We start from the raw sequence: 13,424 nt of genomic DNA on the forward strand, positions 1-13,424 counted from the left end.
GTGCGTGCCGATCGAGGTCCAGTGGTATGAAAGAACTGCTTCGTCATCCTGTCCCCCTGCTGTACCCAACGGGCTCGGGTGGAGTGGTAGGAGAACTCAGCCTGCCCAACATCTGTGTCCTAGAGCCCAAGGCGCGCGCTCTCATATCTGTCACTAAGCCATTGGGATCCTGCATCCTGCTCCCTAAGCCTCTCTATGGAGGTGAGGTCTCGTCGCAGTGCACGCTCGCGCTCCTCCATCTAAGGGCGTGGGACTACAACTCCTCACTACTACTCTGAATTGCATCTGCCACCCACGAAGCCCAACCCTCGTGAGGTGCTGATTCTGACTGTTGCCAGATCTCTGCCATAACCAGTTAAATCTCCTCATTCTGCAAGAGGTCCTCTGGAATGCGGTCCTCCTTTTGGGGAAGATCCCGACGGGGCTGCTCTAGGTAGAGGACTGCTAGAGAGTAGTCTGACATCGTGGTGCCTACTAGAATCCCTATAGAGCTGCCTCTGTGGAGTGCCCAGTCTTAACGTAGAAGCAATCCAATCTCTCAAGTAGTCCATGTCTCCTCTGGCCGAATGAGAAACGGAGGCCGCCAAGTATCCTGCTGAACTTTGGCTCTCTCCACGGGTCTCTACCACTATCATGAAGATGAATTGCTCCCATGTGCTCCGCTCTGAAGCTGGCATCTCAGAAAAGGAGGCACCCCCTTGCTTGTCCTCCCCAAACTCCAGGTTGTTGAAGTCTCCCCCAACGATCTAGGAGTCAACATCTGGAGACCTTAGAAGGCCGGACGGTGCTGTTTGCATGCCGGGGCATACACATTGAGGATTCCGATTCTGGACTCTCCCATCCTGACTCCATCCAAACTGCTCACCCGCCCTGGGATAAGCTCACCCTAATCATAGACCTTTGGAGCCACCGCCTAGGAGACTGAGATATAGACCCCTCCACTATGTCCTACAGCAGGAGACCATACCTCTGCGCCTCTCCCAGGAAGAATGTGATGGCGCGGTCGGATGTCTGATACTGAGAACATGTGCTCCTGTATCAAAAGGAAGTCCACTGCTCGCCCTACCACTGCCCTCTGCAATTCGTGGCGAAGGGTCAGGTACTGTGGCTGGCCGTGGAGCCCGTGCAACTTCCAACTCACTATGGTCCAACTCATAAGGAAGGGGCAACAGGAAACCAGGCTTGCATATGAGTGAGCACATGTTCTAGAAAAACTGCCTTTTGTGACTTTGAGGGGGGTTTGGAGGGCAAGTAGTCCGTGTCCATGCGACGGCGTACCAAGGTGGACACGGGCTCTATGCCAATCTTCCGCGCCCACTCTAACATGAAGGAGACATCCACTCCGAACATCTCGGCACACTTCTAGAGTGGCCAGTAATGTGCTGGATCAATCCTTGCCTCAGGCGGCAATCTGATAACCCCTACTGTGAAACCATAGATTGGCTTCTCCCGTGTGAAGCTCAATTGGAAGTTCACTTCAGCACCATGAGTGTGCCAAAGATCAAGTCCCAGTGGACCCATCCACTCGTCCATCATGCATGAGATATGATCCCCCATCATAGCATCGAATACCCCTAGGGTCCACTTCTCCAACCCTGTGGAGGTGAATTGGAATCGCTAAACTGGATGTGTCTGGAAGCTCACTACGCTGATCAAACCCCCTTTTTGGGGCTGCAAGATCATGAGCGTCACCTCCAGTGGTAGAGGGTAGGAATCCGGGATCTCCAGGTAGTTTTAGTGTCCCAATCTCCAAAAGTCTCTTGGGAGAGGGTGCCCACACTGAAGTTTGGGAGCTACTGATCGGGAGGACAAGCCCTTTCCCTCTAAACCCCCCCCGGAATAAGATGGCTGAGAAGGAAAGGGGACAAACCGTTGAGACAAGGAAGCGGAGGGGGATGCGATCGTGCCCTTGTCTACGGGAAGGGGAGGCGAGGCAGGATTGATAGGGGGGCTGAAGAATATGCTATGGAGGGGGAGGCTCGAATGGAGGGGGGGTGGGGGGGGGGGGCAAGGAGGCGGGTAGTGAGGATGACCATGGCAGGAGTGACAAGGGGGGGAGGAGGGGGAGGGGGGAGCTCGAGAGGAGGGGGAGGGTTCGGATGGGGAGGGGGGTGAAAAGGGACAGTCACATACCCGCCCTGCTGATCAGGCACACCTGGGCTCTGAGTCCCCTTCTCCTCAGCCACTGCCTGGCTACCCTTTGTAGCTTCTGCCATCGCAACGTCAGGAGCTCCGGAGGCATGTTGCTGACGCAAGGGTGACTGTTTCTTTTTTCCTACCTGGGTCCATTCTCCCTCTGAAGGTGTCTCCCATGGGGTCTTGTCTAGAGGGGTGCTGCCCTGCTCACTCTGCCTATCTTGCGGGGATGGGGGTGGAGGAGTCAGTCCCGGACCACGAGGGCACTTTCGGGCTAGATGGTCCATCTGCCTGCAACGAAAACACTGTCCTGGTAGGCCGGAGATCTCTACTCTCTAACGAAGGATACCCGCTCAAGGGTCTCGAGGAGGATGAGCTTTGGGAGGGACTCTAGGCTCTCTACCACATTTCTAATCCTGGGTACCCCGTCGTCTGCTACCACTGAAGCTGTCGAATTTGGCGGGGAATCCAACACCGTGCCAAACGCTCCCGCCAATGGAGGGAAGGATGGCTCTGTATTACTTTGGAAGCCCTGGGAAGCGGAGCATCACTGGGAATCGAGGAACATGGTGTGTCATGTCCATGGCCTCCACTGTGAAGCCATGGGACCAAGGGAAAAGGCAACCAGATGCGGGCCAAGGAAGATGGGGCTCTACTCCACAATTGGCAAGGCGGTAGCAGGAGAGCTCAGTTGGATGAGGAAGACGCCTCTTTCGTAGATGGTGACCTCCTGGATGCAGTCTCTTTCTAGTGTCAAGCCTGCCTAGATTGGACCTAGATCCAATCTCTCACCTATCTCCTTGTGGGAGTGAGGCCCACAATTCTGCCCACGACTGTCTTGTCCTGAAGTGACTGGACTGGATGCTGCATCTATTGCTTATCTGCTGGAGAAAGGATAATCTTGATGGCTTTGGGATTCGAAGGTGCTGCCATTTGAGCCCTTCTGGCCAGACAAATGTCACCACCAAGCTTACTTTCTCTGAGGCATAGGCTAATTAACCTGAAGCTGCTCGGGACGAAGAAGAGGGGTGGAAAAAGTGGAAAAGAAGAAAGCTTAAAAGACGGTCAAGAAGCAAGGGTGGCAGGCAGGAAATGGCGTAGGAGAGGAGGAAGAAAACGAAGGATGGGGGGAGACAAGACGACAGGGGAGGAAGGAGCAGAGGTGGAGGGGGTAGAGGCAGGAAGGAAGCAGGGCGGGGGGCAGTGGATGGAGAAGGAGCGGGGGTGAAGGAAAAAGGCGCGGGGGTGGAGGAGAAGGCGCGGACGGGGGGCGGAGGGCAGCCGGGGGAGGAGTGGGGGAGGAGGAGAGATGATAGATCGCGGGGGTGGAGGCGGCGGCGTAGGGGGACAAGAAGAGGCGCGGTAGGGGAAGGAGGTGCAGGGGGCGGGTGAGGAGGAGGTGCGGGGGGGCAGAAGGAGATAAGAGGGGGACATGAAGAGGCGCGGGGGAGTGGAGCAGTGCAACGGGAGGAGTTGCAAGGGGGCGGGCAAGGAGCGATGAGGGAGGCGGAGGCGGGCTGGAGGGGAGGCTAGGCAGGGAGAAGCAGCTTCGGGAGCAGGGGCAGCAGCTCACTCAAAATCGAGGTGCCTATGATCTAGGCCACCCTCTTTCCCACTCTCCGTGAGCAGCTTATTAATGTGGGTGAGATTGTATCAAATACACAGGTCGTTTCCATGACACGTGATAGGCTCCCTAGCTCATTCCAGGCATTTGCTATGACATTGAGGTTAGTAACTATGGGTAATCCCAACACTATTCCTTTGACCAGCTTGTTTCCCTACTCCTCTAGAGGGAACAGAGTCGTCAATATCTGGATGCTTCTATTCTTGCAAATCAAGCCTTTACTACGGATCACAGGGGCAAAGGCAAAGGGGGGGAAAATTACAGCAAGCCCAAACCTTTATCTGGCACCTCATCCTCTTCTTCCCTTGCTGATGAGAAGAACTTGCAGTCACAAATGCACCAGCTGCCCATGAGCACACCCATGAGGTAGCACATTTTTCTCATGATAAGTGGGCATTTGTTGTGACATGCCATTATAATCCGTCATTGGATGCTTTAGCCTTATCACTTTGAAATTCTAATTGTGACTGGTATTTTAAATAAGGGGCTTTAAAGCACACAACATCCCGTAGAAATTTATTTCAGACATTGAGTGATGCTCCAAAGGGGGGCATTGTGCAAACAATGCCTCTTATCATATAAAGAAATTGGACTTGGACAGGTTGAGGTTATCTTTGTGTCAGGGAATATAGTCACTTTCTAGAAGTGTTATTTGTTCTCAATATCAAAGCCAATCTGGTTACGACAGCAGGAGAAAGATCATGAGAACGCCGCAACACCATACATAAAATTTCACCTTTTACCAAAGCTTTTCTATCATGTCTCAAGAATCACTTAGACAACCTGTATTGACTCATTGTAGTTGCCTAATGAACCTTGTCCATGACCCAAAAGAGTCAGACGCTACCTATTGCAGTTTAATGCCTTGTTCCTTCATTCCAGTCACCACTTCTATTTATGCCTTTGCTCCAATCAATGATGCTGATTTCTTCCTAGTCTACTTTACATTTTAGTTATGAGATCCTTTCTTCTTCTGATATGTATCTTCATTTAGTTTCTTGAATAAGGAAACTACCTGGCATATTCATCAGTCGAAAGAACACCTTGATCCATTGCATGCAAGCCAATTGATGAGTAAAAAAGACTTTGTCATTAGTGTTGGATTTCTCTTAATGGAGGGAAAGGGGCAACCAATTGACGCAACTCCTACACGGAGTCTGCTACCAACATCATCTTCCCCAAGCCATGTTTCAGGAGCGAAACCACAGAAAGCATCATCTCGAACTCACCACCTAACCATGGAGCAAGTTGCTCCCGCCTAAGCACCGGAGGTCATAGGGAAGACACGCAGCCCGACCCTAGGTTAGTAGACCTCAAGCGCCATCCAAGAGGGATGTACCGGCGTCCCCTATGCCAAATATATAGCACAATCCACAACTATAATTGACATCTAGGTCCTATTCCCTTCTAGACCTCCATCCAAATACATCACTCTAGATAGGATTATTGTTCCTAACCTCCTGATTCCTCCTAGTAGAGTCTCTCCGACCCACTAGTGAGTCCTAGCTAACCAGAGTTAACTAGGGACATATGATTCTTGCCCCGTTAAATTATTTAAGTTCTCCAAAATAAAGCCAAAGAAGCTCTTCTTTTAAGTCGGTCCCTCTTCCAAGTTGAATCTTCATGTGGCCTATCTTTCATTTTATATAATACTAAGTACTAACCTATTACTGAATTGTTTTTAGTCTTTCATCTAGAATCTTTTCAGGTTCTTGTGGAACATAGGTCAAATCCTCCGACTCTATCAGTTCTTTAGGAGATACTAGAATATCTCCATCTCCCACTTTCTCCTTGAATCTGCTCACAAACAATGACATTGGAAGGGAGTTCCAACTTATAAGCTGCAGCATTGAATGATGCAAAAAGGACTACAATACTTGTGGGAGATATTTGGATACTCAAAGTCTTAGGATCTTTTGGAATTCTAAGATACACCTACATATCTTCCTTGAGAATCCTAGGGGGATGTTTTTGATCCGCATAAAACTTTGGTTGATCTTGGGCACTTTTTATGGAATCTTAAGCTTGTGCTAGCTTTTTCGCAGATCTATGTGCTTCTTGCTTAACCAAGAGATGCATGAAGAGACAAGCATGAAACAGTTGCCACTGTCGACACACATGTGTCATAACAAGCTGCCCAGTCACTGTTCGTGAATGTTCGCGAAACCAGTGGAGATTGATCACCATAGAACAGTCCCAAATTCTATGTGGCCAACCCGTTCCACTGCTTGCCAATGTTGTGTGTGGGGCTTTTGCATGTACTTGCTTAATTAGGAAACAGCATATATTGCAGATCAGGCCTGGTATAGCTAAACAAGGCAGCTCACAGCCTGCTATTAAAGAGTGGCATCAAATGGGCACTCCCATCGTTGAAGGAGAAACCCAGGTTCCAATGGAGTGGAAACCAGCTTAAATCCTTGAATTGGAAGCGCTCCAAGAGCTATCCAATATATTTGGATTCAGTCATGATTATGCCCCCCTCAACATTAGCAAAGTGGATGCCCAAATAGTACTTGTAACCTGTCCATATCTGACATTGCAAATGATTTCGGCAAATCAGCTTTGAAATCTACAATTTTATGTGTATCGTGCCCAATAATAAGCATGTCATCCACATAGAATGTGTTTGTGACATACCATGTCCGCAGTGCCCGCTTCAAACCATAGAGGGTCTTTTTCAGCCGGCATACCTGACTTTCAGAAATTGCAACCTCAAATCCTGGAGTTTGGGTGACATAGACCTCTTCCAATAAATCCCCATGAAGAAAAGCATTCTTAATGTCATGCTAGTGTACTCCCGATGTCTGTTGGGATGGAAGAGCAATAACGCACCAAATGGTCGATATGCATGAAATGGGAGCAAATGTCTCCTAAAAGGCAATGCTATGTTGCTGGGCATAGTCTTTTGCAACGAGGGGGCCTTTGTAATGGCGAACATTGCCATCAACTTTGTGTTTCAATTTGTAAACCCACTTAGTGCCTATGACACGCTTGCCGGCACGCATGTCACAACTCCAAGTGCTATTAGCATAAATGGAATCAAGTTCAGTTCTCATGGCCTGCATCAATTCATTACTTACAAATGCATCTCGATGACAGAGAGGTTTCTCATTACAGGCAGTGGCAATCAATGCAACATCAAATATATTGCAAAGAGTCTGTCTTTGTGCACCTTTGGTGCAGGCAACCAACCTTTTGCTGTGTAATGACAGCCCTCTCCTCTTAAACTGCCTGATCAATTGCAGATGCATCATGTGGCTGCAAATCAGGCTGAGCATGTGGAACCTGATGCTACTAGAAGCATGTGGAGTTCGACCCTGCAAAAACTGAACTGAATCTGCAATAGACTGAAAGAGGAGCAAGGTATCGAACACATCTGCGGCATCCACATTAGGCTGTCTTTTGCAGTCCAGCCAAGGTAAGGCTGCGTGTTCAGCAAAAATAACATCCTTGCTGACAATAACCTTCCTTGTAGTGGGTTGAAACAACCTGTAACCTTGCTTTGAGTTGTAGCCTATGAAGATGCATTTGACAGCCTTATCTTGCAATTTATGCCTCAGCTAAGAGGGAGTATGAGAAAATCCCAAAGATCCAAACATCCTCATGTGAGAAAGCACCATCTTACAACCTGTCCATGCCTCATTAGGTGTAATTGTTATCAATGCCTGAGTAGGTGCCTGATTCAGCACATAGTTTGCACACATGAGAGCATCTGCCCAAATTTTATTAGGCAAAGACTTGCCCTTGAGCATACACCTTGCTATTTTCATTAAGGACCGGTTCTTCCATTCTGCAACAATTCTGTTGTGGGGTGTAAGGACTTGGAGTGCATTGATGAATGATGCCCTGAGCTGCCAAAAAATCAGCAAACTCTACTCAACTCCCCTATCTGTTTGGAGAGTCGGAGTTTACATCCACTTTGATTTTCGGATATGGCTAAAAAGGTGTTGATGATGTGGCTTTTACTAAGGTCTTGTAGACCTTAGATGATGTGGCGATTTCTTGTCTGCAAACGATAGAGGACGCGCTCTGTCAGAGAAATGCGACGCGATACCAATGTTGCATCGACCGGTGCTTTATAGAGAAGTCATTTGTAGACAAGAAATCACCATGTCATCTAAGGTCTACAAGACCTTAGTAAAAGCCACATCATCAACACCTTTTCTGACCCTTTCCTCGGCCTCACGTTCTTCCGTTTGACTAAGCCTATAAGGGGGTTTACAAATAGGGGTAGATCCAGGAATTAAATCTATTTTATGATCTACCTCTTGAATCATGCAAAAAAATCAGACTTGGCCTTGAGAACAGACCCACGTGTGTCTGGTGTAGTCATCTACAAAAGTGACATAATAATATAATAATAGAAACCCCCAAGAGTTGTTGTCTGTATTGGACCACAAACATCAGTGTGCACTGAGTGCAATTTGTTGGATGCACCAAGGGTCCCATCTTTTGGAAATGAGAACCTATGCATTTTTTCCAACAAGCAGCCCTCACAAATGTGCTGTTTAAGCGCATGCATTTTTGAAAGATCCAAAACCATTTCCTGTGAATGCATTTTGACCAGAAGACTTTTATAATTGAGGTGCCCCAACCTTTCATGCCATAAGCATGTCTGAAATTACAGATTCAGCAGCATAGGCAAGTGCATTAGCTTCAATAGCTGGCTGTTTTTCATTTGCATCTAGTTGATACATCCCACTAGAAAATGCCCAATAAGTACAATGCAGTTATCATGCTAATTGTCTTAAACGGCACAACTATAACCATCAAAGACAACCCTGAAGTCATTGGTAGAAATGGCTGAAATGGAAACTGGATTTTTCTTGATGCCTAAATCAACTTGGTGATCTCCTGGATGAAGTTATCTCAATGATTTTCATTCCAAGGTTTGAATAACGTGTAAAAAGCATATTTCCTGTTTTAGCACGGCTATAAATTCCATAATTTCCTTCCCTGTGGCCTTAATGTTGTGTAGCATTTTGAGCTGCTGCGGATGAATTTTTCTTTTTTCTTTTTTCTAGGTACCAACTGGACTTTTTTTGGGTTTTGTGTACTGGTGTCATGGATTTGTGTCATGCCATTACATGCTGTTAGAAAGAGTTTTCGAAAAACAGAGGTGCTATTAAATGTTTTTGAGGTGACTGTAGAAATTAAAATGATAAGGCTTGCCATATTAACCCACTTTTTTGGCCATATCTCTTGATTTCTAAGATGCATATCCTCTTTGAAACTCTTCACTCATGGTACCAATGGGATGTGCATTTGTTCCACCTGTCTTTATTGTTGACAGGTTTGCACAATTTCACTATGCTGTTCCTAGAGTTTTTTTGTGCATACCTGAATTGTAGGGGATGATGGAGAAATGGGATGCTTTGTGGGCATAACATACAATGTCTACACAATGTAGTTGTTTAGGTTAGCCCACTTTTTTTATTGCATCATGCTGCAGTCCACAATTAATTATTTATGTTTTTATTTACAAGTATAGGTCCTGATTCTCTTTGGTGCTGTTGCCCAATATATCCCTCTCCCCCCCCTCCCAAGTACCTACAACACCAACACCCTCTTCACCACCTGCTTCGCTTTGCTTTGATTAAAATCTCTATATTCTTAGGTTTGTGTAGAATAACTTCTTTGAATTATGATAGGTCGCACTGCTAGGAAGGCTTCATCACAGGAATCTGGTCAATCTTGTGGGCTATTGCGCTGAAAAAGGTCATCGAATACTGATCTATGAGTTCATGAGTAATGGGAGCTTGGCAGAATTGTTATATGGTATGTTCTCCAACAGCACTCCTTGGCTTCTCTCTCTCTCTCTCTCTCTCTCTCTCTCTCTCTGTGTTTAAAATCAGGCACTTGTTTCCTTTATTCATCCTTACTTAAGATTATATAGATAGGGTTTGCGACTTGCAGACAGAACTCTAGATAGGATAAAGCCAAGAGTCTTTGCCACATGGGTATTTTTACTGGCAAAAATCAGGCTGTGTGTTGGTTCGATCGTGATGGCTTGGAGTTTCATTATATTGCTTAAAGCTTGCTCAGTTTTTTGAAGCTTGATTTGTGCTAACTTATGTACTTACATTCCCAAGGACTTTAATGGTTTACAAATTTTGCTAACTAGTGTCTTAGCTTAATGTCCCCGAGCTTACTTTGGATTTCGTACACTTCAAGGATTAGAACCCTGTTTGAAAGCAACACACAGCTGTTCTGTTTATGTTCTCTCTCTCTCTCTCTCTCTCTCTCGATATATATATATATATATATATAGAGAGAGAGAGAGAGAGAGAGAGCTATATCTCTCCGTGTTTCTCCTCCACTGAGCAACAGGAGCAAATATTTCCCTCTAGGAAGATTTTGGGGGTACGCCTGTATGGAAAAACTGCACATGTAACTTCTAATAGCATGCAGGTGATGATCATGAACCATTGTCTTGGGAGTTGCGAGTACAAATAGCTCAAGATGTCGCAAGAGGAATTGAGTATCTTCATGAAGGGGTATGCCTAAAACTCACCTGGCTGTCTACTGCCCTTTCTTATTGACATCACTAGGTGTATGGGATTTCTGCTTATTAAGTTTTGAACTGCCTCAACTGAAAAACACATATTGCCGGTGGTACAAATTATTTCTGGTCATTTAACAGGCAAGTCTTCATGCTCTTTGTTCAGTTGCTCATTTCATACTCACTTTGTTTCAGGCAACACCTCCTGTGATTCATCGTGACATAAAATCTGCAAATATATTGCTGGATGGTACTTTGAAAGCACGGGTATGTGTGCAGGAGCAGAAAGTTACATATTTCTTGGGTGTCACTGGGTAAATTATATTTGACCAATTTTATAATAAGTATGCGAGAAATAATCCGGTGGGATCTCCTGTGAACAGTTGGATACTATGATAAAAAAGGGCCTCGCATGTCTAAAAACTCTGTAATAGAATCTTGTTATAAGAATGCAGCGTGATGTGAAGCCTTATATTGTAACCTGTCTTGTCTGTTCTAAGGAGCAAACTTCACAGAATCGTTCTATAAAGCAGGCAACCAACATGGCATTTGCAAATTTTCTATTTTGAAAGAAAATGAGTCACCATTGAGGCTAAATAAAGTCACCCGGCCCCCTAACCAGCCACCCACCCCTCACCCCATCAAATCCTTTTCTCTCTCCGTGGCCACTCAAAATGATTATCTGTGTCGTATTGGTTGTACCAGGTTGCAGACTTTGGGTTATCTAAGGAGGTCAGTGCAGATTACCCCAACTCCGGTGTAAGAGGGACCTTTGGTTATGTGGATCCAGAATACATCTCCACAAACCAATTCACTCTGAAAAGTGATGTTTACAGTTTTGGAATCTTGTTGTTCGAACTGGTGACGGCCAGGAATCCACAGAAAGGACTTATGGATTATGTTGGGCTGGTAAGCTGCTTCATGTAACATTTATTCAGCAATCTCTTTTTGTCATGTGAACTCATGTCCTATGTTGGGCTGGTAAGCTGCTTCATGTAACATTTATTCAGCAATCTCTTTTTGTCATGTGAACTCATGTCCTTATGATCACTGCTTACAGGCATCATTGAGTGTGGAAGGGGAGGAAGGATGGGAGGAGATTTTGGATGCAAGGATTAGTGGAAAGTGCAATTTGGCAGAACTTGGGGCCATGGCAGCCCTAGCAAAGCAGTGTGTGAGTTCTAGTTCACACCATCGGCCAAGGATGAGAGAGGTATCACAGCAACTGTTGAGATTGGGGAATAGGAGAAATAGCAGCCGCCATGATAGAAGCAAAGTTTCAGCTGATGATACAGTCCAAACAGGTAGGGATATTGAGCTTACACGAGTTGATTTAAGTCGACTTGCCAGCATACCTGAGCGGCTAGAAGTTTGAAAAGAGCTGTGTCTTGGCCCTTGGTAATATATGTGGTCCAGTTCCATATTTGGATAATGTGCTGTTCTGGCATTTTGTTTGCAATTGTAATTTAAGGTGATCAGACATGCTGATATAAGCCATTCAGGCGGATCGAGACTCCTATTTATTCCCTTCAAGAGTTTTGCTTTTAAACCGTCTTCCTTTGGGGGTGGATCACGGTCGTGTAAAGATATCCCCACCTGATCAATTTTGAGAGAATTATGTTTGTATGTACCATTAATAAGAAGCGTTCGGGCTAATGACCAACAAAGTTGGTCTTTGCGGTCTCTTTTGTGATCAAAGCACTGCTTTGTTCAATTGCAAATATTCCCAATACATTGCAGGGAGTACCAAGGGGATAAGATGTGAATTTTTAGACTTCAAAAAATTTAGTAGGCTCTCTATTCATTAGAGGTCTCTTTTTAACGCTACTTCAAAGACTTTTGACTAAATCCATCTCTACAAGTTAATAAGAGTAAGCTGTCCAAGGGTTTCCTTAGTCTTCCACATTGATAAGACCTTGGTCTTCCACATCAATAAGACCTTTAACCATCATAGTCCTAAAATTTTGTTGAAATACACATTAGAATGCATGCTCTTGTTCCTTTGTCTCTTTAGCTCTTTGTTTTGCACACGAGCAAATTGGTAACAATGGGGACGTCATTTAGTAAGGCACTCGAAATGCACAATTCTCTAAGCATGCTGTGATTAAAGTAGGGGTTAATGAATCACAATGGTCAACACTAGTGGTTGTATTGATGGCTTTTAGAAACCTCTAAGCATTAAGTCAACTTGATTGCTCTATTAAATGAGTAGTAAAGAGCACACCATAGCACATAGGGACACCAAGATACACCCAAACAAGGTGACTCCACATTTAGGTTAGGTTTTTAAGATACCAAGGTTAATACTTTTGGGGATCTTGTTGCTCAAAAATAATTTAAAAAGCTTGGAAGGGAAGCTCATTAGGAAAAATCAAGGTAATTAGTTCACTGTCATAATAATACAAGAACAAGCTAAATCATGTGAATTGATTATACAAGGTCAAGGCTCAAGAATAAGCAAGTAAAGAGGAAGGACACAATTATATATGTCTTAGAATGTAATGGTTCCTCTATATAAAAGTCAATGGAAACATTGATGGCCCACACAATGCCTAAAAGGGACAAGACAACGCATAAAAGTGGAGTGTGAAGTTTTGAACTCTTCCTCAATGATTAAGACTTCCAATTGCCTTGATGTAAGCCTTCATTTTAGTTTTGCTATAAAATTTTGAGTTACTCATTAGATGTGAGTGAAGTATGTGAGCATTTAAAAGTTTTTCAAAATGTTTGTTGCTAAAATGGTAGCAAGTCTAGTTAGTAGTAAGTCCCCAAACCCTTGCTCCGTTATAAACAAACATGTAAAACTCAAAGCAAGAGCCCTCCCTTTTAATACTAAATATGAAAATCATCAATTGGACTTTTTAAAAGTTAAGGGGATGACAAAAGGGAATGCATTTTGATTTTTAAATGAAAGACAATCAAATTGAAACTATTTGGTATTTAGAAAACTAGGCTACAAAGGTCAATAACATGAGTGTCGAGCCTTTGAAAAATAACCATGTGGATGGTGTTTGTCCCAATCCAAAAGAGAGGTTTCCCCATGTTCAAGAAGAGAGCACCAAAGGCATGCTCTTCCCATCTCTGCTTAGAGGGGTAGAACCATGGATATTGATCTAGACATTACATCAAGGACTTTAGAATCTCTGGTGTCCACAAGCATGT

The 13,424-nt window shown here is 45.0% G+C and overlaps 1 protein-coding gene across 2 annotated transcripts in view; it reads left to right on the forward strand.

Moving 5' to 3' along the window:
* The window catches only part of CRLK1 (Protein kinase superfamily protein), a 64,890-nt gene extending 52,827 nt beyond the window's left edge, over positions 1-12,063 (forward strand). For both annotated transcript variants that reach the window (XM_087390431.1, XM_087390421.1), the window contains exons 4-8: positions 9,412-9,538; positions 10,172-10,257; positions 10,458-10,529; positions 10,968-11,171; positions 11,323-12,063. In XM_087390431.1, the coding sequence (XP_087246557.1) occupies positions 9,412-9,538; positions 10,172-10,257; positions 10,458-10,529; positions 10,968-11,171; positions 11,323-11,637 (804 nt within the window). In that variant the 3' untranslated portion in view covers positions 11,638-12,063. The remainder of the gene's footprint in view (positions 1-9,411; positions 9,539-10,171; positions 10,258-10,457; positions 10,530-10,967; positions 11,172-11,322) is intronic.
* The last annotated feature ends 1,361 nt before the right edge of the window (positions 12,064-13,424 follow it).

Source organism: Dipteris shenzhenensis, chromosome 2, assembly GCF_047967505.1.
Source record: "Dipteris shenzhenensis isolate YYH24624 ecotype China chromosome 2, Dip_SZ_1.0, whole genome shotgun sequence".
In the NCBI taxonomy this organism is placed as follows: Eukaryota; Viridiplantae; Streptophyta; class Polypodiopsida; order Gleicheniales; family Dipteridaceae; genus Dipteris; species Dipteris shenzhenensis.